The sequence below is a fragment of the Stomoxys calcitrans genome, chromosome 5 (genome assembly GCF_963082655.1).
Source record: "Stomoxys calcitrans chromosome 5, idStoCalc2.1, whole genome shotgun sequence".
NCBI classification, from domain to species: Eukaryota; Metazoa; Arthropoda; class Insecta; order Diptera; family Muscidae; genus Stomoxys; species Stomoxys calcitrans.
The window spans coordinates 129756758-129784356 of NC_081556.1; the positions used below are offsets into that span (position 1 = coordinate 129756758).

The window sequence follows — 27599 nt, forward strand, 5'->3', positions numbered from 1 at the left end:
TCCAACAACTGTGCAAAGTATGGTTTAAATCGGTCTATAACCTGATATAGCTGCCACATAAACCGATCTCGGGTCTTGACTTCTTGAGTCTCTAGAGTGCGCACATCTTATCCGATTGGAATGAAATTTTACACGACGTGTTTTGTTATGATATCCAACAACTGTGCTAAGTATGGTTTAAATCGGTCTATAACCTGATATAGCTGCCACATAAACCGATCTCGGGTCTTGACTTCTTGAGCCTCTAGAGTGCGCACATCTTATCCAATTGGAATGAAATTTTGCACGACGTGTTTTGTTATGATATCCAACAACTGTGCCAAGTAAGGTTCAAATCGGTTCAGAGCCTGATATAAATGTCATATAAACCGATCGATATTTTGTTATGATACCCAACAATTGTGCCAAGTATGGTTGAAATCGGTTTATAACCTGATATATCTGTCATATAAACAGATCTGGGGACTTGAATTCTTGAGATTCTAGAGGGCGCAATTATTATCCGATTTGCCTGAAATTTTGTACAACGGATCCTCTCATGACCATCAACATACGTCTTCAATATGGTCTTAATTGGTGTATAGCCCGATACAGCTTACATATAAATCGATCTCTCTATTTTACTTCTTGAGCCCCCAAAGGGTGCAATTCTTATTCGAATTGGCTGACATTTTACACAGGTCTCCAACATATAATTTAATTGTGGTCCAAACTGGACCATATCTTGATATCGCTCTAATAGCAGAGCAAATCTTTTCTTATATCCTTTTTTGCCTAAGAAGAGATGCCGGGAAAAGAACTCGACAAATGCGACCCATGGTGGAGGGTATATAAGATTCGGCCCGGCCGAACATAGCACGCTTTTACTTGTTATATATAAGATATAAGATTTTTTCAAAATTTTATTTCCATAGAAAATTTTGTCAACATTTTATATCTATAAAAAATTTTGTGAAAATTTTATTTCTATAGAATATTTTGTCAAAAATTTATTTCTTAAGAAAATTGTGTCAACATTTTATTTTAAGGATAATTTTGTAAATTTTTTTTTTGTAAACTAAAATTTTTAAGGAAGGTTATTTTTATGGATCAAAATGAGAGAGCGCTAACAGAAATTAGTTTTATTTCGAAAAATTAAAAAAATTATAATAATTTAAAATAAGTTTTTTTTTTGTATAATTTTTATACCTTCCTCATACATTTGTACTCTTTGTATAGATCTAGATATAGAGAACAAAAACAAATACTAAATAACATCTTGAGCACATGCACTCTGAAGTATCTCACACCACCACCAAAGAGAGGTAATCTATTTATAACATCTCTATCATGTGGAGAAATTGAAAATTTCTTTAGATTTTCATTAGACTTTCAACACAGAAGATACAAGTTTTTCAATTTAATAAAATTGAATTAAATTTCCATTTAAAAAAGAAAATTTATATAAAAGATTGTTGGTAGCCTGCTTCACAATGAATCCTTGTCACATATGTAAGACGGAAACGAAAAACAGTTGCTCCAACTGCAAGCAAGTTTTCTACTGTAGTGCCGAACATCAGAAACAGCATTGGAAGGAGCACAAGAAAAATTGTCATCCATTTAAGGTAGGTGGGGGTGGGTGTTCGAATGACAGTGTCTGTCTGTCTGTCTGTCTGTTTGGACACCTGGATAAAAATATTAGAAAATGTATGTGCTGCTTATATTAAAATCATGCATTAAAAGGTTGCCACTAATGATGTGCTGGGCCGGCATATGGTAGCCGCTAGGACAATCAAACCATTTGAGATTATTTTGAAGGAGGCTCCTTTGTTCCGTGGTCCATCTCAGCTAACTCCTCCCGTTTGTTTGGGCTGTTTGAACGCCATCGATCCCAAGGATTATATAAACTGTGAGAAATGTGGCTGGCCATTGTGTGGCGATGAATGTGCCCATAAATCGGAACACATCTATGAATGCGAACTGACTGCTATGCGGAATAAAAAGGCCAATATTCAGGAGTTTACCAGCCCACATCCATTGTATCAGTGTCTGAGCACAGCACGTTGCCTTATGTTGCGCGACAAAGATGTCGAAAGATGGAATAAAATCAATGAATTGGAATCTCTGGAAGATCAACGTAGAGGTTCCATGCAATGGAAGGCCGACTACGAAAGTGTTTGCAAGTTCATATTGAAGTGAGTATTATTATAGCCATCACCATAGGATGGGGGGTATAGTTATCTAGATATTGCGGTAGTAAGTACTCAAAATATTGATCGGGAAACCTATAAAGTGTATATATTCTTGTTTCGACTTGACATTCTGAGTCGACCTAGCCATGTCCGTCCGTCTGTCGATATTACGATAGCGTTGAAACAAGTCAGGATATACGTTTGAAATTATGTACAGATAGTTCTTATTGATGTAGGTCGTTGGAGATTGGAAATGGGATATATCGCTACAGATTTAGATATGGCTTCCATATAAACCGTTCTCCTGATTTGACTTCTTTAGGCCCGAGAAGTCGAATCGGCTGAAATTTCGCAGAGAGTGTTTTCTTATGACTTCCAACAACTGTGCTAAGCACGTTGTATAATCTGATATATTGGGTTCCCAAAAAATAATTGCGGATTATTCATATAGTCGGCGTTGACAAATTTTTTCAACGGCTTGTGACTCTGTAATTGCATTCTTTCTTCTGTCAGTTATCAGCTGTTAGCTTGCTTTAGGAAAAAAGTGTAAAAAAAGTATATTTGATTAAAGTTCATTCTAAGTATTATTACAAATGCATTTACTTTCTTTTAAAAAATCCGCAATTACTTTTTGGGCAACCCAATAGTTGTTGTTGTTGTAGCCTCATCAAGCTTCTAAAGGTGAGCAAGCTCGTTCCGGTCCAAAGGACTGATCGTCGCGGGAACTGGGTGGCCATTGGTTACTTAAAGGCGCCAATAACTCGCCTTGCCATATCGAGCATCATTGGCCCTCAGTATTTGTGCAAGAGCCGGTGCCGCGCGGCCTCTTATTGAGATTCTCCGCTCGAGACCGCTGATTATCCGCGATTGCTGTTGCAGCTACACCGTCTGGAGCATTCCACTATCCGCAATCTGTGGACGAGGCCGGTAGCTCGCAGCTAAGCTTCTCGTGACAGCAATGAACGCCACACAGATTGGACCTCAATGTCTCAGCTAAGCTTTTCACGACAGCAATGAACACCACACAGATTGGACCTCAATGTTCCAGCCTGTCTTCCCGTGGCGGGACCTGATAAAGTTCCTATATAAACTGATCTCCCGATTTTACGTATTTAGGCTATGAAAACCGCAATTTTTATCCGATTTGGCTAAATTTCGCACCGAGTGATTTGTTATGACTTCCAACAACTGTGCCAAGTTCGATGCAAATCTATCTATAACCTGACGTAGCTTCCACATAAATCGAATTTTCGCAGTATCTATGGTGGTCGGCTCCTAAGATTGGGCCCGGCCGCACTTGTACATTTGAACTTGTTTTTTTTTATACCCACCACCAAGGATAGGGTGTCATTGCGTTTGCAACACACTGAAATATCCATTCCTGACCCTATAAAGATTTTATATCGAATCGTTGTAAAATTTCAAGACGATTTAACAAATCCATAGGTCCGTCAGGCTGTCCATCCGTCTGTCCGTCAGGCTGTCCATCCGTCCGTCTGTCCATCTGTCCGTCAGTTGTAATCACGCTACAGTCTTTAAAAAATTGAGATATTAAGCTGAAATTTGGCACGGACCCTTATTTCTTATATACACAGGTTAAGTTCCTGAATGGGCCAAATCGGACTATATTTGCATATAACTGTAATATAGAGTTTAAATTCCATAACAGTCGCATTTATTACTCAATTTCGCTGAAATTTGGCATAGTGACTTGCATCATGGGCTCCGATATCTGACCCGAATTTGGTGTATATCGGGCCATATTAACATATAGCTGCCACCGTAGCGCAGAGGTTAGCATGTTCGCCTATGACGCTGAACGCCTGGGTTAGATTCCTGGCAAGAACATCAGAAAAACATTTTTAGCGGTGATTATCTACTCCTTAGGCTGGCGACATTTGTGAGGTACTTTGCCACATACAAACTTCCCCCCAAAGAGGTGTCGCTTTGCGGCACGCCGATCGGATTCGGCTATAAAAAGGAGGTCCCTTAAACTTGAATCGGACAGCAATCTGTGATATGTGAGAAGTTTGTCCCTGTTCCTTAAGGGAATGTTCATGGACAAAATTTACGTGTTTGTTGCCATGCAGACCGATCAGCCTATTTAGGGGTTTAAGTGCATAACAGGCCCATATTTATTAGGCCCGTCGATATCCGAACCATATTTGGATATAGTTGCCATTTAGATTGATTTGCCGATTTTGGATTTGGATTTTGGCCCATAACAGCCGCATTTATTATCCGATTTCGCTGAAATTTGGAACAGTGAGTTGTATTAAGACTACTTCTAAGATGTATTAAGTATTAAGACTACTACTAAGATGTCGATCTGTCTCAAATATGGTCCAGATCGTGGTTTATTTAAATATAGCTGACTCATAGGCCCATCTTCCGTTTTGTGGGTCTAAATACAATTCTATGTTCCAGATCTGACCATATTTAGGTCGATCTGCCGATTTAGGGCCGTAATGCCATAAATACCGCATTTATTGCCCAATTTTGTTGAAATTTTAAAGCTTTTTTAGGGGCGCTTAGCCTACCTCGAGATCTGGGCTAATGTTTTTATAGTCAACACCATAGGATGGGGGTATACTAATCTAGTCATTCCGTTTGTAACACCTAAAAATATATATCTATAATAAAATATAAAATATATATATTCCTGATCGTCTTAACATTCTGTGTCTAACTAGCCATGTCCGTCCGTCCGTTTTGAAATTATACACGCCACTTGAAATTATACACGGATACTTCTTATTGATGTAGATCATTGGAGATTGCAAATGGGTCATATCGGTTAAGATTTGGGTATAGTCCCCATATAAACCGATGCCCCGATTTCATGTCTTGAGCCCTGAGAAGCTTTTCATCCGATTTGGCTGAATTTTGGAAGAATAACCATGCTAAGCGTGATCCGAATTGGTCTATAAAGAGATATAGCCCCCATATAAACCGATCCACGGATATGGCTTCTTCAGCCTTAGAAGAAGCCTAAATTTTCACCTGATTTGGCTGAAATTTGGAACAAAGATTTTACTTCCAACATCCATGGCAAGTATGAATCGAATCGGTACATAAACAGGTATAGTCCCCATATAAACCGATTCCCGGATTTGACTTCTTCAACCCTTAGAAGCCTACATTTTCACCAGATTTGGCTGAAATTTGGAATAATGACTTGAATTATAACTTCCAACATCAATGCCAAGCATGATCCGAATAGGTCTACAAACAGATATAGCGCCCATAGAAACCTATCCCCGGATTTGGCTTTTTCAGCTCTTAGAAGCTTAAATTTTCTCCTGATTTGGCTGCAACTTGGAACAAAGGCTTTAGTTATGACTTCCAACATCCATGCCAAGTATGATCCGAAACGGTCTATAAACAGATATAGCCCTCATATAAACCGATCCCCGGATTTGACTTCTTAAGCCCTTAAAAGCCTTAATTTTCACATGATTTGGCTGAAATTTGGCCCAAGTCCCTATCTTATGACTTAAAACATCAGTGCCAAGTTTTGTCTGAATCGGTCAATATGGTGATACAGGGGATCTAAGTAGTGATAACCCCATATGACTTCTTGAGACCAAAATAATTCAAATACAAACTCACTTTATAAGGGTAAATTTTAAGCGGAATCCTTGGTGGTGGGTGCCCAAGATTCGGCCCGGCCGAACATACCACGCTTTTACTTTTTTTTATTCATTTGTCCCCTAAACCCATGTAAAAAATGCACCAAACAATATTTGTAGCCTCCCCGGCAAATTTACTAAAAAATGACGGTTTTGAAACCTTTTCCCAAAATGGGCGAGTTGAAATTTTGCACACAATCTTGCTAAAACCTCAAGTCTAACCATTTAAAATTTCAAAGAGACATCGCTACCCGTTCTCACACGGCATATTTCTTACTAGTTTTTTCGATTTTCTCCCATTGTGCGACGCCTTCACAAACATTTGGTTTACTTTTAGTTGTTTGAGTTCGCCAACAATAGATGGTTGAGATTTTTCAGGCAAATAAATTATAATCAAAATATTACGAATAACTGTCTTTTTAAAACTAAAACTCGGGAAAAAAGCTTTTAGTGGCTTGCAAACAATATATGAGCTGTCAATAAAACAAATCGGGAGATCATTTTATAAGGGAGCTATATCAGGTTTTTGACTAATTTAGGACATACCTGGTATGTATGTTGGAGGTCATAGGAGAAGTCACTGTGCAAAATTTCACCCAAATCCTATATATATCGTCCTCTAATGGCTCAAGAAATCAAGATACGAGATGGGAGCTATATCAAAACATGGACCGATTTGGCCCATTTACAATCCCAACCGACCTACTCAGACTTACTCAAACTGCTAGCTTTATTGCTTCGAAACAAATGGACGGACAAACGGGTAGAGGGTCGGACATGACTAGGTCGATTTGATCATGATAACCAAGAATATATATACTTAATGGGATGTTAGATCAACATTTCGATTAGTTACAAACGGGATGACGAAGTTAGTATACCCCCATCCTTTGATGTAGGGTATCAAAAATAAAATATATAATTTTTATAATTTTTTTTTTTAATTTCCTTACAGATATTTCAAAACTGAAATCTTCAACGAAGATGAAATAATGCGTGTTATTGGCATTCTACAAATTAATGGTCACGAAGTACCCACCTCTGATCCAGCTCATGTGGCCTTATTCTATAAGGCTTCATTCTTAGAGCATTCATGCACTCCCAATGTGGCCAAGAGCTTCAACAAGGATGGCCACATAGTACTGTGGGCTCCCAAGGAAATCAAGAAGGGAACTCACCTCAGTATATGCTATTCGGATGCTGTGTGGGGTACTGCAGATAGGCAGCGTCATTTGATGCAAACGAAAGTCTTCAAATGTCAGTGCCCACGTTGTATTGATGTCAGTGAGTATGGCACAAACTATAGTGCTCTTAAATGTGAGAAGGAGGGCTGCAAAGGTCTTATGTTGCCTGCCAGTCTTAATGACTGGCATAAGGAATGGACGTAAGTAGCTGGTGCAGTAGCTAGACATCGTAGATAAAATTTATGCTATTTCACTAATTACAGATGCGCTGAATGTAAAGCCCAAGTAGATAAAACCTATGTTAATAATATTTTGGAGAGAGCTGGCAGTGATATCAATGCCATGGAAAAAACGAGAGAGAATTGCTTGAAGTGAGTATATATATATGGATATATATAAAGGGTGATTTTTAAAGAGCTTTAGGAAAGTTTAAACAAAAACACAAAAAAATTCAGAACGATTAATGAAATCTTTACTTGAATCGATAGTACGGTTCATATAATTTAATGTTTGAAGATTATTTCATGCAAATGTTGACCGCGACCGCGTCTCAAATGGTCCATCCGCTTAGTCCTTCATCGGCAAGGGCTGTCGTCTCAGTGTACAACATACATCTACAACAACAAGAACAAATGACCTTTCTGGTAGGCTGACCACTAAAAAGTAATCAAGGGAGATATACTTCCCATTCTTGATTTTTACGTGCTTTATGAGTCGGGGCCGAGTCTTGTTGGTACGTCCATGGATTACGAGCGAAATGTTTGCGTGCGCACCAAAGCAGCTTCCAAAATATTTCCCGATCATAAATCACATTTACTTTGATGCCAGGCTCGATGAAAACCATTGATGAGCCGCCATCAGAGGTCGTAGTCAGAAAAAAATCGGTTTCAATCACGAAAATGATTGTTCAAATTAATTTTGTAATTGAAACTGCTTCAATCACGAAAATGATAAAAACAATCACAGTTTTTAAAGTAATGAAAACATTTTCAATTAAAAACATTACATATTCAATTACAAAAATGATTGAAAATTTCGAAACTTTCAATTAATTTTATAATTAATCCAATTTTTGTAGCAGTGTGTTGTGCACTGAGGAGCCAGCCCTTGGCCGATGAAGGACTCCATCGGGTGAATACGGCAAGTAAAACCAGCTACCATGGTATTGCCATAGACGTATCTAAGTGTGCACAGAAAAAATTAAAAATAGGTTTCAATCACGAAATTAATTGATCAAATTATTTTTTTGGTTGAACTGCTTCAATCATGAAAACGATAATATCATGTCCTCCTAGAACATGAATTTGAGGTGCGTTGTTTGGGCAAAAGTCCGGGGCCACCGGTATAAAAAAAACTCCCCCGCGTTAGTTTTCCAATAAAAAATTTTTATATTTAATTAAAACAATTAAAAACGTGTTAAGTTCGGCCGTCCCGAACTTTGAATACCCACCCAAGGATATACAATAATATGCATCATATAATGGGCTTCAGCGGGGTTCTCCAAAAAATTTCGGGTAGGGGTATCCTATAGATTTGTTGGTGTTGTCGTATCAGTGTGTTGTGCACTGAGGCGGGCGGTTCTACCTGCCATCGGGATAATCTGGCTCTAGAACAGGCTGCCATGGCATTGCTATAGATTTGTCGAAATGTGGGACGTATGGGTTTTTGAAATCTTCTTCCCTTTATGTTGTAGGGGACAATAGTAGCCTTCATTTGAATATTTTCTAAGATTTGACAATTTTCTAAGATTCGATAAAAAAATGATTGAATCAATTAATTTTTTAATTGAAAATTACAAATCACAATCGTGATTGAAAAAATGTTCATATTCAGTTAAAAAATTAATTGAATCAATTAATTTTTTAAAAATTTCAATCACGACTGTAATTAAAAACAAGTAAAAGCGTGCTAAGTTCGGCCGGGCCGAATATTGGGAAGTCACCGCCATGGATTCTGATAAAAATTTATACAAAATAAATCTAGTTAAAGGGCATTATTTTATTCTACATACCAAACTTCTGTCAAACCAGAAAAAATGAAAGCATCTAGGAACCGAATAAGGATGATCCGGAGTCCGGTTTATATGGGAGCTATATCAGGTAATAGACCGATTTGGAGCGTATTTGACACAGTTGTTGAAAGTCGTAACAGAACATCACATGCAAAATTTCAGCCAAATCGGACAAATATTGCGACTTGTAAGGACCTAAGAAGTCAAATCGGGAGATCGGTTTATATAAAAATTGCGTCTTGTAAGGGCTCAAGAAGTCGAGGAGATCAGTTTATATGGCAGCTATATCAGGTTATAGACCGATTTAGACCGTACATGGCACAGTTGTTGGAAGTTATAACACTGCATGCTAAATTTCAACCAAATTGGATGAAAATTGCTGTTTCCAGGGGCTCATGAATCGGGAGATCAATTTATATGGGAGCTATATCTAAATCTGAACCGATATTGCCCCTTTGCAATCCCCAACGATCTACATCGATATTGAGTATCTGTGCAAAATTTCAAGCGGCTAGCATTACGCGTTCGACCTCTATCGTGCTTTCGATAGACGGACGGATGGACATGGCTAGACCAACTCAGAACGTCGAGAGGATCAAGAATATATATTCTTTATGGGGTTTAGATGAATATTGCGAGGTGTTACAAACGATATTGCCCATTTGCAGTCCCCAGCGATCTTCATCGATATTGAGTATCTGTGCAAAATTTCAAGCGGCTAGCTTTACGCGTTCGACCTCTATCGTGATTTCGACAGACGGACGGATGGACATGGCTAGATCAACTCAGAACGTCCAGAGGATCAAGAATATATATTCTTTATGCGGTTTAGATGAATATTTCGAGGTGTTACAAAAGGAACGACTTGATTAGAATACCCCTATCTTATGGTGGTGGGTATAAAAATACAAAATGATTAAATCAATTAATTTTTTAATTGAAAACGATTTTATACCCTCCACCATAGAATGGGGGTATACTAATTTCATCATTCTGTTTGTAACACCTCGAAATATGCGTCTAAGACCCCATTAAGTATATATATTCTTGATCGTAAAGCCATTTTAATTATAAACCGAACTAGCCATGTCCCTCGGTCTGTCGTCCGTCCGTCTGTCTGTCGAAAGCACGCTAACTTTGGAAGGAGTAAAGCTAGACGCTTGAAATTTTGCACAAATACTTTTTATTAGTGTAGGTCGGTTGGGATTGTAAATGGGCCAAATCGGTCCATGTTTTGATATAGCTGCCATATAAACCGAACTTGGGTCAAGACTTCCTGAGCCTCTAGAGGGCCCAATTCTTATCCGATTTGACTGAAATTTTGCACGTGGTGTTTTGGTATCACTTCCAACAACTGTGTTTAGTATGGTTTAAATCAGTTCATAACCTGATATAGCTGCCATATAAACCGATCTGGGGTCTTGACTTCTCAGCTTTGAGAGGGCGCAATTCTTATACGATTTGGCTGTAATTTTGCACGTAGTGTTTTGGTATCACTTCCAATCACAGTGCTTAGTACGGTTTAAATTAGATAATAACCTGGTATAGCTGCCATATAAACCGATCTTGGATCTTGACTTCTTGAGCCGGTAGAGGGTGCAATTATCATCCGATTTAGCTGAAATTTTGCATGAGGTGTTTTGCTATGACTTCTAACAACTGTGCTAAGTATGGCGCAAATCAATATATATAAGCTGATATAGTTGCCTTATAAACCCATCTGCAAATTGCAAATTTTGCCCATGAACATTCCACTAATGAACAGGGGTAAAATTCTCACATATCAATGAATGCAGTCCGATTCAAGTTTAAGCTCAATGATAAGGGACCTCCTTTTTATAGCCGAGTCCGATCGGCGTGCCGCAGTGCGACACCTCTTTGGAGAGAAATTTTACATGGCATAGTACCTCACAAATTTTGTCAGCATTAGGAGGGGAAAACCACCGCTGAAACATTTTTTTTAATGGTCTCGCTAGAATTCGAACTCAGGCGTTCAGCGTCATAGGCGGACATGCTAACCTTTGCGCTACGGTGGCCTCCAATATAAACCCATCTGGGATCTTGATTTCTTGAGCCTCTAGAGAGCGCAGTTATTATCCAATTTGGCTGAAATTTTGGACATCGGCTTCTCTCATGACCTTCAACATATATGTTAAATATGGTCTGAATCGATCTATAGCTTGAAACAGCTCCCATATAAACCGATCTTCCGATGTTGCTTCTTGAGCCCCTACAAAGTGCAATTCTTATCCGAATGGACTGAATTATTACACAATGACTTCTGCAATGTTTAGCATTCAATTCATTTATGGGTCGAAGCGGACTACAACTTGATAAAGCTCCAATAGCATAACAGTTCTGATTTATTATTCTTTGTTTGCCTAAAAATCGATACCGCGCAAAGAACTCGACAAATGCTATCCATGGTGGAGGGTATACAAGATGCGGCCCGGCCGAACTTACTTGTTTTAATTACATTTTTATTTCAATTATTTCAGGGTGCCCTCAGTTAAGTAAACACGATCATTTTGGTAGTTTACAAAATGCCCAATTGGGATATTTTTCTCGTCAGAGAAAACTATGTTCGGAATTCACCACGTTCGTGCAAACGCACGAAAGAGTCTAATTTTTTTTTTGCTTTTTGGAACTGCCTTTTGTAACTTGTAAGGCTTTAACTTGAGATCGTTTTTCAATACACAATAAACTTTGTGTCCTTTCACTAAATATTTTCAGATCATGAGGCATTTGATTGTCGTGGCAATAAAACATATATGATTTCTAGTGTGACAGACATTCCAATGTGAAATTGGTATTATTTCGTGTCAGCTTACCCCTTATGTATACAACTAATACCCGTAGTTACTAGGCTTTACAAAATAAAGTAACACATATAGTGATCAGAGTCCATGTTTGTAGAAACACAGTAGTAATTGATTTTTCAATTGCTATCCCTCTATATAATTATAAAATCACTTAAATCACTTTAGTAATATATCATGATAAATAGACTTCAAAACATAGGAAAATTTACCTCATATTTCTATTGTGAGTCATAAACTATGATAGTTTTTTGAAAGCTAATGACCGATAAGAAAATCCCATATACATACTTAAAAAATACTCTCGAGTTTTTGAAGTTTTACAAAAGCACATCGCTGGTCTAAGCATGGCTATCGCAATCTATGTTCGCACGTTTTATGATCTACTGGGTTGCCCAAAAAGTAATTGCGGATTTTTCATATAGTCGGCGTTGACAAATTTTTTCACAGCTTGTGACTCTGTAATTACATTCTTTCTTCTGTCAGTTATCAGCTGTTACTTTTAGCTTGCTTTAGAAAAAAAGTGTAAAAAAAGTATATTTGATTAAAGTTCATTCTAAGTTTTATTACAAATGCATTTACTTTCTTTTAAAAAATCCGCAATTCATTTTTGGGCATCCCAATATACACCATAAAGGGATGGTATGTTAAATATATTGCATATCACACCATAATTAATTCTGGCCAACAGTTTTATTATACTCACAAATAAAAATAAAAATGAAAAACAACTTTTTTCGAAAAAACGACGAAGAAATTTGTTAATTTTTCTGCAACAATTTATTTGGAATTTCAACGACCTAAAGTAAAAATGTGTTGTTGAAAGGCACTCTTTGCAAGCCAACACATAACAACAACAAGAATATATCCATAAGCAAGACAAAGAACTGTTTAACCAGCCGCTACATGTCATTTTCTGCACAGTTTTGGTGTGGTGGTGCTTTTATTTTCTTTGTGCGGCTTGCGCTGCATGTCTCGTTCGTTTACTGTTTTGCTCCCGGGTTTTTTTCTCTGTCGCTCTCCCTACTTTTACTCTAAAAAACAATTTCATTAATTTTGCCACCGCTTGATTTGAGAACTCATGATTTTTTGTTCGGTAGTCTTACACGCATCATTAGCCTACCGACTTTGTTCATGATGAAATAACTCAATAAGCATTATTGCAAAGTAATAAATGTCTCAATGAAATTCGATTTTAAAAAATTTAAAAACCATTTTTAGCCAAATTTCTAAAATAAGTTTAAAGAAAAAACAATTAAGAGCGTGCTAAGATCGGCAGGACCGAGTCTTATATACCATCCACCATGGATCGCATTTTAAGCAAGCAAGAATAACGAATAAGAACTATTATTTTACTGGAGCTATACCAAGTTATAGTCCGATTCGGACCATAAACGAATTAAATGCTGTAGAAGTCATTGTGCGATATTTCGGTCCATTCGGATAAGAATTGCGCCTTGTAGGGGTTCAAGAAGCAAAATCGGGAGATAGGTTTATATGGGAGCCGTATCAAGCTATGGATCGATTCAGACCACATTAGACACGTATGTTGAAGGTCATGAGAGAAGCCGTTGTACAAAATTTGTGCCAAATCGGATAAGAATTGCGCCCTTTAGAGGCTCAAGAAATTAAGATCCCAGATCGGTTTATATGGCAGCTATACCAGGTTATGTAGCGATTTGCGCCATACTTAGCGCACTTGTTGGAAGTCATAACAAAACACCTCATGCAAAATTTCAGCCAAATCGGATGGGAATTGCGCCCTTTAGCGGCTCAAGAATTCATGACCCAAGATCGGTTTTTATGGCAGCTATATCAGGTTATAAACCGATTTAGACCATGCTTAGCACAGTTGTTGGAAGTGATACCAAAACATCGCGTGTAAAATATCAGTCAAATCGGAAGAGAATTGCGCCCTCTACAGGCTCAAGAAGTCAAGACCCAAGATCGGCATATATGACAGCTATACCAGGTTATGTACCGATTTGCGCCATACTGAGCACAGATGTTGGAAGTCATAACAAACCACCTCATGCAAAGTTACAGCCAAATCGGATAGTAATTGCGCCCTCTAAAAGCTGAAGAAGTCAAGACCCATGTTCAGTATATATGGCAGCTATATCAGGTTATGAACCGATTTCAACCATACTTAGAACAATTGTTGGAAGTAACACCAAAACACCGCGTGCAAAATTTCACACGTCAAATCGGACGAGAATTGCGCCCTCTAGTGGCCCAAGAAGTCAAGATCCAAGATCGGTTTCTATGGCAGCTATATCAAACCATGGACCGATATAGCCCATTTATAATTCCAACCGACCTACACTAATAAAAGGTATTTGTGCAAAATTTCAAGCGCCTAGCTTTACTCCTTCGAAAGTTAGCGTGCTTTCGACAGACGGACGGACAGACGAATGCACACGGCTAGATCGACTTAGAATGTCGTGACGATCAAAAATATATATACTTTATGGGGTCTTTGACGCATATTTCGAGGTGTTACAAACAGAATGACGAAATCAGTATACCCCCTCCTATGGTGGAGGGTATAACAACTAACTCAACAAAATAATTTGTTGAAAATCCACAAAATTTCAATTATACAATTTTTGGTATTGAATTTAAGCTATTGGGTTGCCCAAAAAGTAATTGCGGATTTTTTAAAAGAAAGTAAATGCTTTTTTAATAACACTTAGAATGAACTTTAATCAAATATACTTTTTTTACACTTTTTTTCTGAAGCAAGCTAAAAGTAACAGCTGATAACTGACAGAAGAAAGAATGCAATTACAGAGTCACAAGCTGTGAAAAAATTTGTCAACGCCGCTATATGAAAAATCCGCAATTACTTTTTGGGCAACCCAATAGCTTAAATTCAATACCAAAATTCGTTGAGAATTTAAAGTTTCACATACAAATTCGGTAGTTGAGTTTTTCTCCGAGTTATTTTTTCTGTGCAAAATCAACAAGAAGTGAAATAATTTTGAGTTATCCGCAATTTTTCCAGCAATTAACTTGGTATTTATATGTTGGAAAAACGTACCAAAAATTGAGACCTGCCTACCAACCTACCAAGAGAATAAAAACCTACCAATTTTGGTAGTACCAAAAACGGCAACATTGGTCATGAATGTCGAAATCCATAGCTAACTTTCACACACCGAATTATTCAGGCCAAATCCGAAAAGTTTTCTGTCCACAAGGGGCTCCATACGGAAGCTTATAATCCTTTTAAGACCCTTGTGAACCTAGTTCATCATTATTAATGTAATTCATAACTGAATTGAATTGTAAATTCTCCTAGGGGCTAAAGATGTTAGATCAAGAGATCGTCTGATATGGCAGCGGAGCGATTCTGATTAATTACAATCCCAACTGAGTTATAACAGTACAAAGCATTTGTAAAAAGTCCATACAATTATCTTTGTTCGTTCCAAAGTTTGATGGAATCTCCATCAGGCTAGTGCTAATTCACATAAGAAAGACCCAACAATCAATAATTTATATATTTCATGGCGTTTATATTAGGGTATATTAAAAATATATATTTTACAAATTAGAATGACAACTTTTCAGTTACAAAGACATGACTATATCGCACCTTTAATTTCAGTGAATCATTATCAAAGTTATGTTGTCTGAGCTGTTCAATACTAGCACGGTTTTTTTGTTTAAACTGTAATAAAAATCAAAACAACCATAAGAGAATAACAAAACAGGACTTTAAGCCCTTAATCAATATAATTTGTTGTTGGCATGCGACTAACATGTACACACATACACATGTAATTATCTTTGTTTGGACTATTGTTATGCACCAGCGTATTCAATGAAAAAATCTTATTGCAAGGGCTTGTAAAGATAAGACACCATTGAATGCAGTAAGGCAGAAGGCAGACTATTGTTTTCATTATTCTATTAAATCATTTTAATATATGCCCAGACGACAGGTGGTATATCGGTAACTAATTGGTTGTGGAATTTATTAGATAAAAAAAAAATGTAGTCAGTCCACCATACACAACCATTTGTTGTCCAACAAATGGCAATAAAAGAAATTAAAAATAAAAGAAGCAGGCATATTGCAAAAATAAGAAGATATTTAAAAAAATTTTGATTATTTAGTTTTTTTTTTTTAAGTGTAAAAGCGCTTAAAGTTCTTCTTGGTCAAATCTTATATATTCCACCATGGTTCTAATTTTATAAGTTATTTGACTAGAAGATCGGTATATATGTAAGATTAGGACGACTCAGATCATAGAAGGTATATTTCTTAGCATAATCATACACGCCAAATATGAATTGTAATGGTATAAGAAATACGCCCTGTTACGGTTCATCAAGTCAAATCGAGAGCTAGTATGTATGTGAATTAGGTTAGCTTAGGTTAGGTTGAAAAGAGGGTGCAGATATTAATCCGCCCCATGTCACTATTGGCTTACACCTAAGCCAGTAATCGCATATACCTAAGGCTTGTTGTGAACTCTAAAAACTATAAATTAACCTAAGCCAGTAATCGCAAACACCTAAGGCTTGATGTGAACACTAAAAACTATAAATTAACCTCTAAAAAGAAAATTTTAAGTTAGGAATTCCCTTCTACTTACAAAATTCTTAATTTTTTTCAATACCGCTCCCCTAAGTTGGTTCATGTATGGTATTGTGTCTCCACCTATGTGCCGGTATCTGTTAGATACGAAATACGGGCAATGAAAACGTCTCATCATCTTCCCTGCATGCCCTACACATGCCATCACTTGCCGCACCGATTTTACATAAGCGAGCTCGTAGTCCTATGTGTCCTGTCATGATACCAATAGCTATACTGACCTCCTTCTTACTTCCTTTCAGTAATAGCCTCGTCTTCTCACGATCTAAATCCCCCCCATAGGATTTTCGCCATCCTATCGATCGTTTTGCTGTTCCACAATGTTGCATGCACATTCGTCGCCCACGCCCTTAACTTGGACTGAAATGCTCCAACGTCTCATCATCTTCCCCGCAGGCCCTACACATGATATCACTTGCCGCACCGATTTTGCATAAGTGAGCTTGTAGTCCTATGTGCCCCGTTATGATACCAATAGCTATACTGACCTCCTTCTTACTTCCTTTCAGTAATAGGCTCGTCTTCTCACGATATGGATCCTCTCATAGGGTTTTCGCCGTCCTACCGATCGTTTCGCTGTTCCACAATGTTGCATGCGTATTCGTCGCTCACTCCCATAATTCGGACTGCTTCGACTCGAAAGGCTTCGGGTTAACCAAGTTTATTGACGGCAGGTTTCTGACCTTCACCGCCAATTCGTCTGCCCTTTCATTTCCGCTTACTCCGTTATGGCCCGCACCCAAACGATGGGTATTTTACCATCCTCAGAGACGGCTCCTTCTGCTTCTTATACAGCAAGACGTGACCTTACCGTCCTGGTTGTAATTGCCCTTATGGCCTGTTTGCTGTCCGTAAAGATTTTCACACTCGACGTCCTCGCGTTAGCACCACACCACTTCACGCATTGCGTGATCGCCCAGATCTCCGCCTGCAGGACCGTATCATGGTCAAGCAGTCTTAAACAGATCTTAGTCCCTGAGTTCTCAATGTAGACCCCCAGGCCCATTCTGTCCTCCAGCTTTGATCCATCCATGTAACATGATCTTTCAGATGGCAATACTAGGGTCCGTCAATCCAAGACTGTGCCATTGGCAGCAGTGCTTCGCACTCGACTTCAAGGTTCATCTCAGGTATCCGATCGGAAACCTCTTCCTTTCCTTCCAGGTTTCCTATCGTCGCCTCGATTATACCGCGATGGTATGAGCTGCTCCCATCCTCAATCCATTCTCCCATCGCCTTAAGTCTCATCTGTATGTCAATGGGTCGGATATCTAGAATAGTCTCCAGTGCCCTATGGGGCGTGGTCCTTATCGCTCCGCCTATGCCTAGACAACATGTACTCTGAAACTGTTGTACAGTCCTTATGTTGCACTTTTTCTCCATAGCAGTCCACCAAATTACTGAGGCGTAAGTATTGGTCTAATCCCGCTCCTGCAGAGCCAGTGGACTATCCTTGGATTCAGGCCCCCTTTCGAGCCTACAGCCCGTCTACATAGTGCCCAACATCTGTGAGCCTTCTCAGTACGCTCCTGAATGTGACACTTCCAATTTAGTTTCCTGTCCAAGATCACACCTAAGTATTTGACCTTGTCAGATAGCGAAATCGTTTTATTGAGGAAACGTGGTGCGTTAAATTGGACACCATCGGTTTCCTCGTGAACAGGCAAATTTCAGGCTTCTCTGGGTTAATATTGAGACCTCTGGGTCTAGCCCAGTCATATGCCATATGCAAGACTCTTTCGGCCCTTCTGCATAGCTCGTTTGGATCCTTATCCCTTAGAAGTATTAAAACATTGTCTGAGTAGCAGACGGGTTCAAATCCCTCCTCAGTCAGCATCCGTAATAGGTCATTTATCGTGGTCACCCATAGCAGTGGCGATAAAATGCCCCCTTGTGGCGTGCTATGTGCCTTATATTTATGCCATGGGACACACAATTTATCCACCTGTTCCTTAGCATATGGTTTATCCAGTCTCTAGGGACCGGGTCCAACCGGTAATGGTCTAAGGACCAAATTAAACAAGGATATAATAATAATCATCCTATTTTATTTTAACTCCACTATTATATCCGTAGTTATATCTTAATAGGGGCTGGTCCGGATCATATTTTATTCAGGTCCCGAGAACTCATATACAAGTAAAATTTTCAGACAATAAATCTACTTTTTATGGGATTAAGACCCCAAACTGGAAGATTGGTCTATATGACAGCTATATCTATATAATCTGATTTGACTCATATGTGAGTCGGATGTCGTGAGGCTTAAAACAACCCACTGATTCAAATTTCAGCGAAATCGGGTAATAAATGCAGTTTTATGGATTCCAGACCCTTAACCGGCAGATCGGTCTATATGACAGTTATATCTAAATATAGTCTGATCTTAACCATATTTAGGTCCGATGATGCGAGGCCTAAAACTGCCCGCTGTTTCAAATTATAGCGCAATCAGGTAATAAATAAAGTTTGTATGCGCTTCAAACCACTTATCGGCAGATCGGTCTATATGACAGCTATATCTAAATATAGTCCGATCTGAACCATATCTGGATCCGATATTGGGAAGCCTAAAACTATTCACTGTCCCAAATTTCAGCGAAATCGGTTAAAATGTAAAGCATTCATGGGCTTCAGACACTTTATCTGGACATCGGTCTATATGACAGCTGTATCTATGGGTCCGATATTGGGAGGCCTAAGACTACTCACTTTTTCAAATTTTAGAGAAATCGGTTCAGAAATAAAGCTTTAATGGCCTTCAGACCCCTTATCGGGAGATCGGTTCATATGGCAGCTATATCTTAACATAATCCGATCTGAACCATATTTAGGTCGGATGTTGGAAGCTCTAAAACTGCTCCCTGTTTCAAATTTCATTAGACACTTTATCGGCAGATCGGTCTATATAACAGCTATATCTATATGGTCCGATTTGGCCCGTTCAACTACGTATCTTTGCCAAATTACAGCTCAATATCTCAATTTTTGAAGGCTGTAGAGTGATTACAACAGACGGATGGACAGACACACGGACATCGTTAAATCATCTTTGAAATATATACATATATGTATGTACTTTGTAGGGTCGGAAATTGATATTTCGATGTTTTGTAAACGGAATGACTAAATAAATATACCCCCTATCCTATGGCGGTGGGTATAAAAAGTATCCACGATGGTATGTAGCAAAGCTTCGGCCCGTCTAATTAAGGCCTAGTTTTATATTTACAAGCATTTCTATGAGGATTTCTGAATAATGATGCAAATAATTGAAATTTTAGTCAATGTTAAATCATCAAAATGTCATATTCAAATTGGAAACTCCATTTATCAATTTCACAAATAATCTACATATGTATGTATGTATTTAGAATATAATCGGAAAACATGATGAATTTCATCATTTTTTTTTTATTGTACTCGTACAAGTAAAACATGCTCTTAACAATACCAAATCGCTAATTGTGGTGTTGGCAACTTTTGTTGTTGTTTTATAATTGTGATTAGTATTGATAAAATTGGGAAAATAAAACAACGTGATCGTGATATCAGCATTTTGGCTAACACGCTTCTAGCGCTCTTCATTGTCAAGTCTAAAAGCACAGCAACGTCTCTTCTTATCTAAAAGAAAGAAAAAAAGAGAGAATCGACCAGCCGATAATGCAGAGAGTTTTAAGAGAAGTGAGAAATGTTGTGATTTGTTGTACTTTATGACCATGACACACGACATACGCCATACGGCATACGGTGACGACGATAGCTAACCAACGACATACGAGCGATGACTCCAAATAAATTATCTCTCTTGTGGTCTTGTATGTCATCACAATTTTTGTTTTCATTTCATTCTATGGCCACAGATATTTGCAACACTATGGAAAATGGTTACCCAGTCACCACTACTATATGTGTGAGGTGAAGTTGTATCTGGTGCAACAATTAGGCAGACAGGCCCATGAGCTGATGATATTGTCTGATGAAGACTTGAGCATGAAATTAGAATATGGTAGGCAACTGGTGGAACTTTATGAAACTCTGGCACCATGTAAGTAAAAAAAGCTTTATGTATCCAAACATTTTAATATTTTTAATATAAATAATAACATATTGAACTTAAAAACTCCATTTTCTAGAAGCTAATTCCTTTATTGCTTTGAACTACAAATATAAAACTTTAAAAATTCTAACAGATTTGTTGGAAGAATTTTAAAGCTGATTACATTTGCCAACATTATATTGGAAAACCAATAAGGATGGGCAAAAGTCGGGCGGTGCCGACTGTGTAATAAACTACACCTACCTAATAAGTACAATGTGGGAGCTATATCAAATTCTGAACCAATTTTGAAGGACCTTGGCGGATGTTTTCAGATGGGTTATTCAACAATCCCCATCAAATTCTGAGCAAATATGTTCAAACTGGGTTCATTACGGTATATATCTAAATCTGAACCGATTTCGAACAATCTTCTCAGATAATGTGGTAATCGTCGGGGAAAGCGTTGTGCAAAATTTGGCAAGATTGGTCAATAAATGCGATTGCAGTGGCTCTTGGAGTGAAATTCCAAACTCTTTGAAATTCACCGGTAATGTCGAGAATCATAAGAAACTCCTTCCTGCCAATTTTCGAGAGAATCGGTTAACAAATTACCACATTATTGCAATATTTCTCAAAATCGGACGAACCTATATATGGGAGCTATATCCAAATCTGAACCGATTTCGAGCAAACTTCACAGATATTGTGGTAGTTGTCGGGGAAAACGTTGTGCAAAGTATTGGCAAGATTGGTCAATAAATGCGCTTGTAGTGGCTCTTGGAGTGAAAAATCGGGCGATATATATACATGGCAGATATATCTAAATCTGGGCCGATTTCTTTGAAATTCACCAGTAATGTCGAGAATCATAAGAAAATCCTTCCTGCCAATTTTCGAGAGAATCGGTTAACAAATTAACACTTTATTGCAATATTTCTCAAAATCGGACGAACATATATTTGGGAGCTATATCTAAATCTGAACCGATTTGGAGCAAACTTCTCAGATATTATGGTAGTTGTCGGGGAAAACGTTGTGCAAAGTTTTGGCAATATTAGTCAACAAACGAGCTTTCAGTGGCTCTTAGAATGAATCGGGCGATATACATATATGACAGTTATATCTAAATCTGAACTGATTTCCATGAAATTCACCAGTGATGTTGGGAGTCAAGAGAAAATCGTTCCTGCCAAATTTCGAGAATTAGTTAACAAATGACTATTTTATTTCATTATTACTGCAAATCGGACGAATATATATATGGAAGCTATTGGGTTGCCCAAAAAGTAATTGCGGATTTTTCATATAGTCGGCGTTGACAAATTTTTTCACAGCTTGTGACTCTGTAATTGCATTCTTTCTTCTGTCAGTTATCAGCTGTTATTTTTAGCTTGCTTTAGAAAAAAAGTGTAAAAACAGTATATTTGATTAAAGCTCATTCTAAGTTTTATTAAAAATGCATTTACTTTCTTTTAAAAAATCCGCAATTACTTTTTGGGCAACCCAATATATTCAAATCAGAACCGATTTTTTCCAATTTCAATAGGTTTCATCTAATGCTAATTTTGCCCATGAACATTCCACTAAGGAACAGGGGCAAACTTCTCACATATCAATGAGTGCAGACTGATTCAAGTTTTAAGCTCAATGATAAAGGGTCTCCTTTCTATAGCCGAGTTCGAATGGCGTGCCGCAGTGCGACCCCTCTTTCGAGAGTAGTTTTACATGGCTTAGCACCTCACAAATGTTGCCAGTATTAGGAGGGGAAATGGTCTTGCCATGATTCGAACCCAGGCCATCAGCAACATAGGCGGACATGCTAACCTCTGCGTTATAGGCTTCATCTCTAGGGCAAAATACATGTCTGTTCCAAATTTTGAGACGTTCGGATGAAAGCTGCGACCTGTACTTTGTACACACATTAACATGGACAGACGGACAAACAGACGGGCAGACGGAAAGACGGACACAGCTAAATCGAATCAGAAAGTGATTCTGAGTCGATCGGTTGTTTGTTGTTTTATTTTGCTATACCCTACACCACTTCTGTGGTACAGGGTAATATAACTTAGTGCATTTGTTTATAATACCCAAAAGGAAGAAAGATAGAGCCATCGATAAGTAGATGGCTCTATCTTTCTTCCTTTTGGGTATTATAAACAAATGCACTAAGTTATATTACCCTGTACCACAGAAGTGGTGTAGGGTATAGCAAAATAAAACAACAAAAGTCGGTCGGGTCGAAACTTGGGTACCTCTTCTTCCGAATTATACAACAAAACGTGTAGTATTAGGATGTTGAGAGGTGGCTTGTACCTAAACTGCTCACTTAATCCTAATTAGTATCTATTAGCCATTATGCTTAGTTTTATTAAAAATTTTGTGTCGTTTGCTACGTTTAAAGCGGTGCCTGAGAGATAAAATTGCTGACTTTTTCAAAGTCAAAATTTCGTTCTTTCAATGTTTTCCCGGTTTCACAAGGCATTCCGATCGTTCGTATTCGTCCATTTATACCAGACCCATTTATATTTATTTCCATTTACTGAAGGCTGTTTTCCTTCTTCGGATAAGCTGTATAGAGCGGTTTAAAAATGTTCTTTAATATAAAAAACGTGTGTCACCTATATTTGCTGTGTTTTATTTTAGTACCATATAGTGCAAATCACGATTAGTTGTTTTTTATTATCTGTTATTGCATGTTATCGATAACATACCAGCACAATTTTGCATTGATATTTTATCCAGAACATCCGACTTGCACTGGATAGGACTAAAACAAGTAAAAAGGCAATAAGTTCGGCCGGGCCGAACATTGGATACACACCACCATGGAATAATTAATCATCCTCTTTTAGAACAACTCCACTACAATATCCATAGTAATTTGCAAATGGTGGCTGATCTGGATCATATTTGATTCAAGTCCCGAGAACTCTTCTACAAGTAACGGTTTCAGCGAAATCAGGCAACAAATCCGCTTTTTATGGGACTATATGGCACCTATATCTAAATATAATCTGATCTGAACCATAAGCTAGTGGGCTATATCTGAATAAAGACCGATCTTAAGAACATTTGAGTCGGATGTCGGGAGGCTTCAATCAACTCACTATTTCAAATTGCAGCGAAATCGAAAAGTAATTGCGGCTTTTATGGGCTCAAGACCCTCAATTGGCATATCGGTCTATATGGAAGCTATATCTCAACATTATCCTATCTGGACCATATTAAGGTGTGATGACGGAAGGCTTTAAACATCTCATTGTTTTAAGTTTCAGCGAAATCGGGTTATAAATGCAGCTTTTTTGGGATCAAGACCCTTAATCGGCAGATCGGTCTATATGGCAACTATATCTAAATGTAGTCCGATCTGGACTATATTTAGGTGCGATGACGGAAGGCTTAAAACAACTCACTGTTTCAAGTTTTAGCGAAATCGGGTTATCGGTTCAAGGTCCTCAATCAGCAAATCGGTCTATATGGCAGCTATATCTCAATATTTTCCGATCTGAACCATATTTAGGTGGTATGACGGAAGGCCTTAAACATCTCACTGTTTCTAGTTTCAGCGAAATCGGATTATAAATACAGCTTTTATGGGCTCAAGACCCTCAATCGGCATATCGGTCTATATGACAGCTATATCTCAATACTCTCCGATCTGGACCATATTTAGGTGCGATGACGGAAGGCTTTAAACAACTCACTGTTTCAAGTTTCAGCAAAATCGGATTATAAATATGGACTCAAGACCCTTTATGGACTCAAGACCCTTAATTGGCAGATTGGTCTATATAGCAACTATATCTAAATGTAGTCCGACCTGATCTATATTTCAATGTTTCAAATTTTAGCAAAATCGGAGAATAAATGCTCCTTTAATGGTCGTTATACCCTAAAGCAGAAGATGTGTCTCTATGGCAGCTATATGTAAATATAGCCCTATCTGGACCATTTTCCGGATAGATGTTTGGAGCCTTAATACAACTCACTGTTCCAAATTTTAGCGAAGGCCGGTAATAAATGCTCCTGTTATAAGACTAAGACCCAAAATCGGCAGATGTTGGAAGTCTTGGTACAACTCACTGTTCCAAATTTCGGCAAAAATGGCCTGTTACCAGCCTAAGACATAAAATCGGCAGATCGGTCTATATGGCAGCTATATTCAAATATATTTTGAACAAAATTGGTTTAGATTTAGATATAGCACCAAGTTAAAGTACGATTCGGACCATAAATGTATTTAATGTTGAAGACCACTGACAAAAATTGCGCCTTGCAGGGGCTCAAGAAGCAAAATCGGTGAGATAGGTTTATGTGAGAGCTGTATCAGGCTATATATCGATGCATACCATATTGGATACGCATGTTGAAGGTCATAGGAGAAGCCGTTGAACAAAATTTCAGCCAAATTGGATGAGAACTGCGCCCTCTAGTGGCTCAAAAAGTCAAGGTCCAAGATCGGTTTATATGGCAGCTATATCAGGTTATGTACCGATTCGTACCATTCTTGGCACAGTTGTTGAAAGTCATAACAAAACATCTCATGCAAAATTTCAGCCAAATCGAATGTGAATTGCGCCCTCTAGTGGCTCAAAAAGTCAAGATCCCAGATCGGTTTATATGACAACTATATCAAAACATGGACCGATATGACCTATTTACAATCCCAGCCGACCCACACTAATGGGAATGCGAAATTTCAAGCGCCTAGCTTCACTTCTTCGAAAGTTAGAATGCTTTCGTCAGACAGACGGGCGGTCGAACAAACGGACGGACATGGCTAGATCGACTTAAAATGTCATGACGATCAAGAATATATATTGGGTTGCCCAAAAAGTAATTGCGGATTTTTCATATAGTCGGCGTTGACAAATTTTTTCACAGCTTGTGACTCTGTAATTGCATTCTTTCTTCTGTCAGTTATCAGCTGTTACTTTTAGCTTGCTTTAGAAAAAAAGTGTAAAAAAGTATATTTGATTAAAGTTCATTCTAAGTTTTATTAAAAATGCATTTACTTTCTTTTAAAAAATCCGCAATTACTTTTTGGGCAACCCAATATATATATTATGGGGTCTTAGACGAATATTTCGAGGTGTTACAAAAGTAATAACGAAATTAGTATACCCCCATTCTATGGTGGAGGGTATACAAATTTTAAATCGAGAGGCACGGATAAGGATTTTTTTTAGATACATGGTTTCTACGGAGAAACTTCTTAGAATTGTGTGTAGTTTACGTTTTTGCTATAGGATTTTTCATTATTTTTTTTTTTCATCCATACAAATCAACCCGGCCTAATGTATATACCTTTATGTTGCGAGCTGCTTTCTTCATGACCCGAAACCCGCCTGCAGCAGTCCCAACCTGGCAGTATACGCTGTTGATTGCGATTGGTATCTATGAAGCTTTCCACTATTCGCTCCCTGGGGACGCACAGGTTTGCTTCCAGCTGATCTTCCCATGATAAGAATTAACACTACATTTCATAAAAATCGGCTTTATATATAGCTTGCACATACATATATTTATTTTTCGACCGATTTTCACATGTAGATTCCGTTTATGCGCATATGTCAGCACATCTTCTCAAAACTTTGCATAACTTTGTCCTCTATGGATATGGAGTCCTTATAATGATATCGCATAATTTATACTGAAAGTGTTGGTGTAGGGTATTATATAGTCGGTACCGTGCGACTTTTGCCTTTCCTTAATTGTTTTTTTTTTTGGTTTTCGTTAAAATTTCTTAATGTATACAAATTTCTTTTTTTTACTTAATTTTTTTTTTTCAGGTGAAGTCCGCATGCTTGGTACTCTGTGCTTTGAGGTTCACTCTGCTGTAGCTGAGAACACACGTCGCATATCTCTACACACCAGTCTCTCTCCCAAGGAACTTTTGGAGGAGTCTTTAATGTATGTCGACAAGGCAGCCAACTATTTGCAATTCGAATCGGATATCTTTGTTGAGGGACATATTTTGAAACAAGCCAGAATCAATAGAGATGCTTTAAATATGGTCATGAGAATGTAATTCATGTGCTATCGTTCATAAACCTTGTGCTTGTTAAAAAAAAAACAAAATGTTTTAAAATGTTAACTTGTGTATTTTTCACCTGACTTATGAATAATAAGGGAATTCCAAGGGAAATTTTCATAAAACAATAGCAAGTGATCAATCTTTTATGGACACTTGGTTCTAGCTGATCATATGAGAAGTGCGTTAATGTTTTAATCTAAAGGGGAAGTTTATATAGTGTTAATTAGAGCATTTTGATCTAAGACCCCATAACGTATATATATCGTCATGATCGTCATGTCATTTTAAATCGATCTAGCCATGTCCGTCTGTCCGTCCGTCTGTCAAAAGCACGCTAACATTCAAAGCAGTAAAACTCGACGTTTGAAATTTTGCACAAATACTTCTCATTAGTGAAGGTCGGTTGTAAATGGGCCAAATCGATCCAGGTTTTGAAAACCGATCTTGGGCCTTGACTTCTTGAGCTTTTAGAGGGCGCAATTCTTATCCGATTTGGCTGAATTTTTGCACGTGGTGTTTTGGTATCACTTTCAATAACTGTGCTTAGTATGGTTTAAATCGATTCATAACCTGATATAGCTGCCATATAAACCGATCTGGGATCTTGACTTCTTGATCCTCTAGGGGGCTCATTTCTAATCTGATTTGGCTGAGTTCATAACCTGATATAGCTGCCATATAAACCGATCTGGGATCTTGACTTCTTGATCCTCTAAGGGGCTCATTTCTAATCTGATTTTGTTTTGTTATGACTTCCAACAACTATGCTAAATATGGCCCAAATCGGTCCATAACCTGATATAGTTGCCATATAAACCCATCTTGAATCTTGACTTATAGAGCGACCAGAGAGTGCAAATTTTATCCAATTTGGCTGAAATTTAGCAAGAAGTGTTTTGTTAGGAGGCCACCGTAGCGCAGAGGTAAGCATGTCCGCCTATGACGCGGAACGCCTGGGTTCGAATGCTGGCGAGACCATCAGAAAAAAAATTTTCAGCGTTGATTTTTCCCTCCTAATGCTGGCAACATTTTTGAGGTACTATGCCATGTAAAACTTCTCTCCAAAGAGGTGTCGCTATAAAAAGGAGGCC

At 38.0% G+C, this 27599-nt stretch overlaps 1 protein-coding gene across 2 annotated transcripts; it reads left to right on the forward strand.

Moving 5' to 3' along the window:
- The first annotated feature begins 991 nt into the window (after positions 1 to 991).
- On the forward strand, positions 992 to 26568 carry LOC106089396 (SET domain-containing protein SmydA-8). 2 transcript variants are annotated; one of them, XM_059369000.1, is made up of 8 exons: positions 992 to 1075; positions 1219 to 1304; positions 1357 to 1604; positions 1723 to 2174; positions 6759 to 7187; positions 7251 to 7358; positions 20290 to 20474; positions 26264 to 26568. In XM_059369000.1, the coding sequence occupies exons 3-8, from the start codon at positions 1473 to 1475 to the stop codon at positions 26500 to 26502; spliced, it is 1545 nt and encodes a 514-aa protein (XP_059224983.1). In that variant the 5' UTR covers positions 992 to 1075; positions 1219 to 1304; positions 1357 to 1472; the 3' UTR covers positions 26503 to 26568. The 2 variants fall into 2 exon arrangements, with proteins under 2 accessions (XP_059224983.1, XP_059224984.1); XM_059369001.1 differs by having other exon boundaries at positions 1368 to 1604.
- The last annotated feature ends 1031 nt before the right edge of the window (positions 26569 to 27599 follow it).

Excerpts from the sequence above, each read along its gene's own strand:
- LOC106089396 (XM_059369000.1), top strand. The coding sequence starts at position 1,473 with ATGAATCCTTGTCACATATGTAAGACGGAAACGAAAAACAGTTGCTCC. Across the intron at positions 2,175-6,758 it reads GTTTGCAAGTTCATATTGAA|ATATTTCAAAACTGAAATCT; the intron begins GTGAGTATTATT and ends ATTTCCTTACAG. Across the intron at positions 7,359-20,289 it reads ACGAGAGAGAATTGCTTGAA|ATATTTGCAACACTATGGAA; the intron begins GTGAGTATATAT and ends CTATGGCCACAG.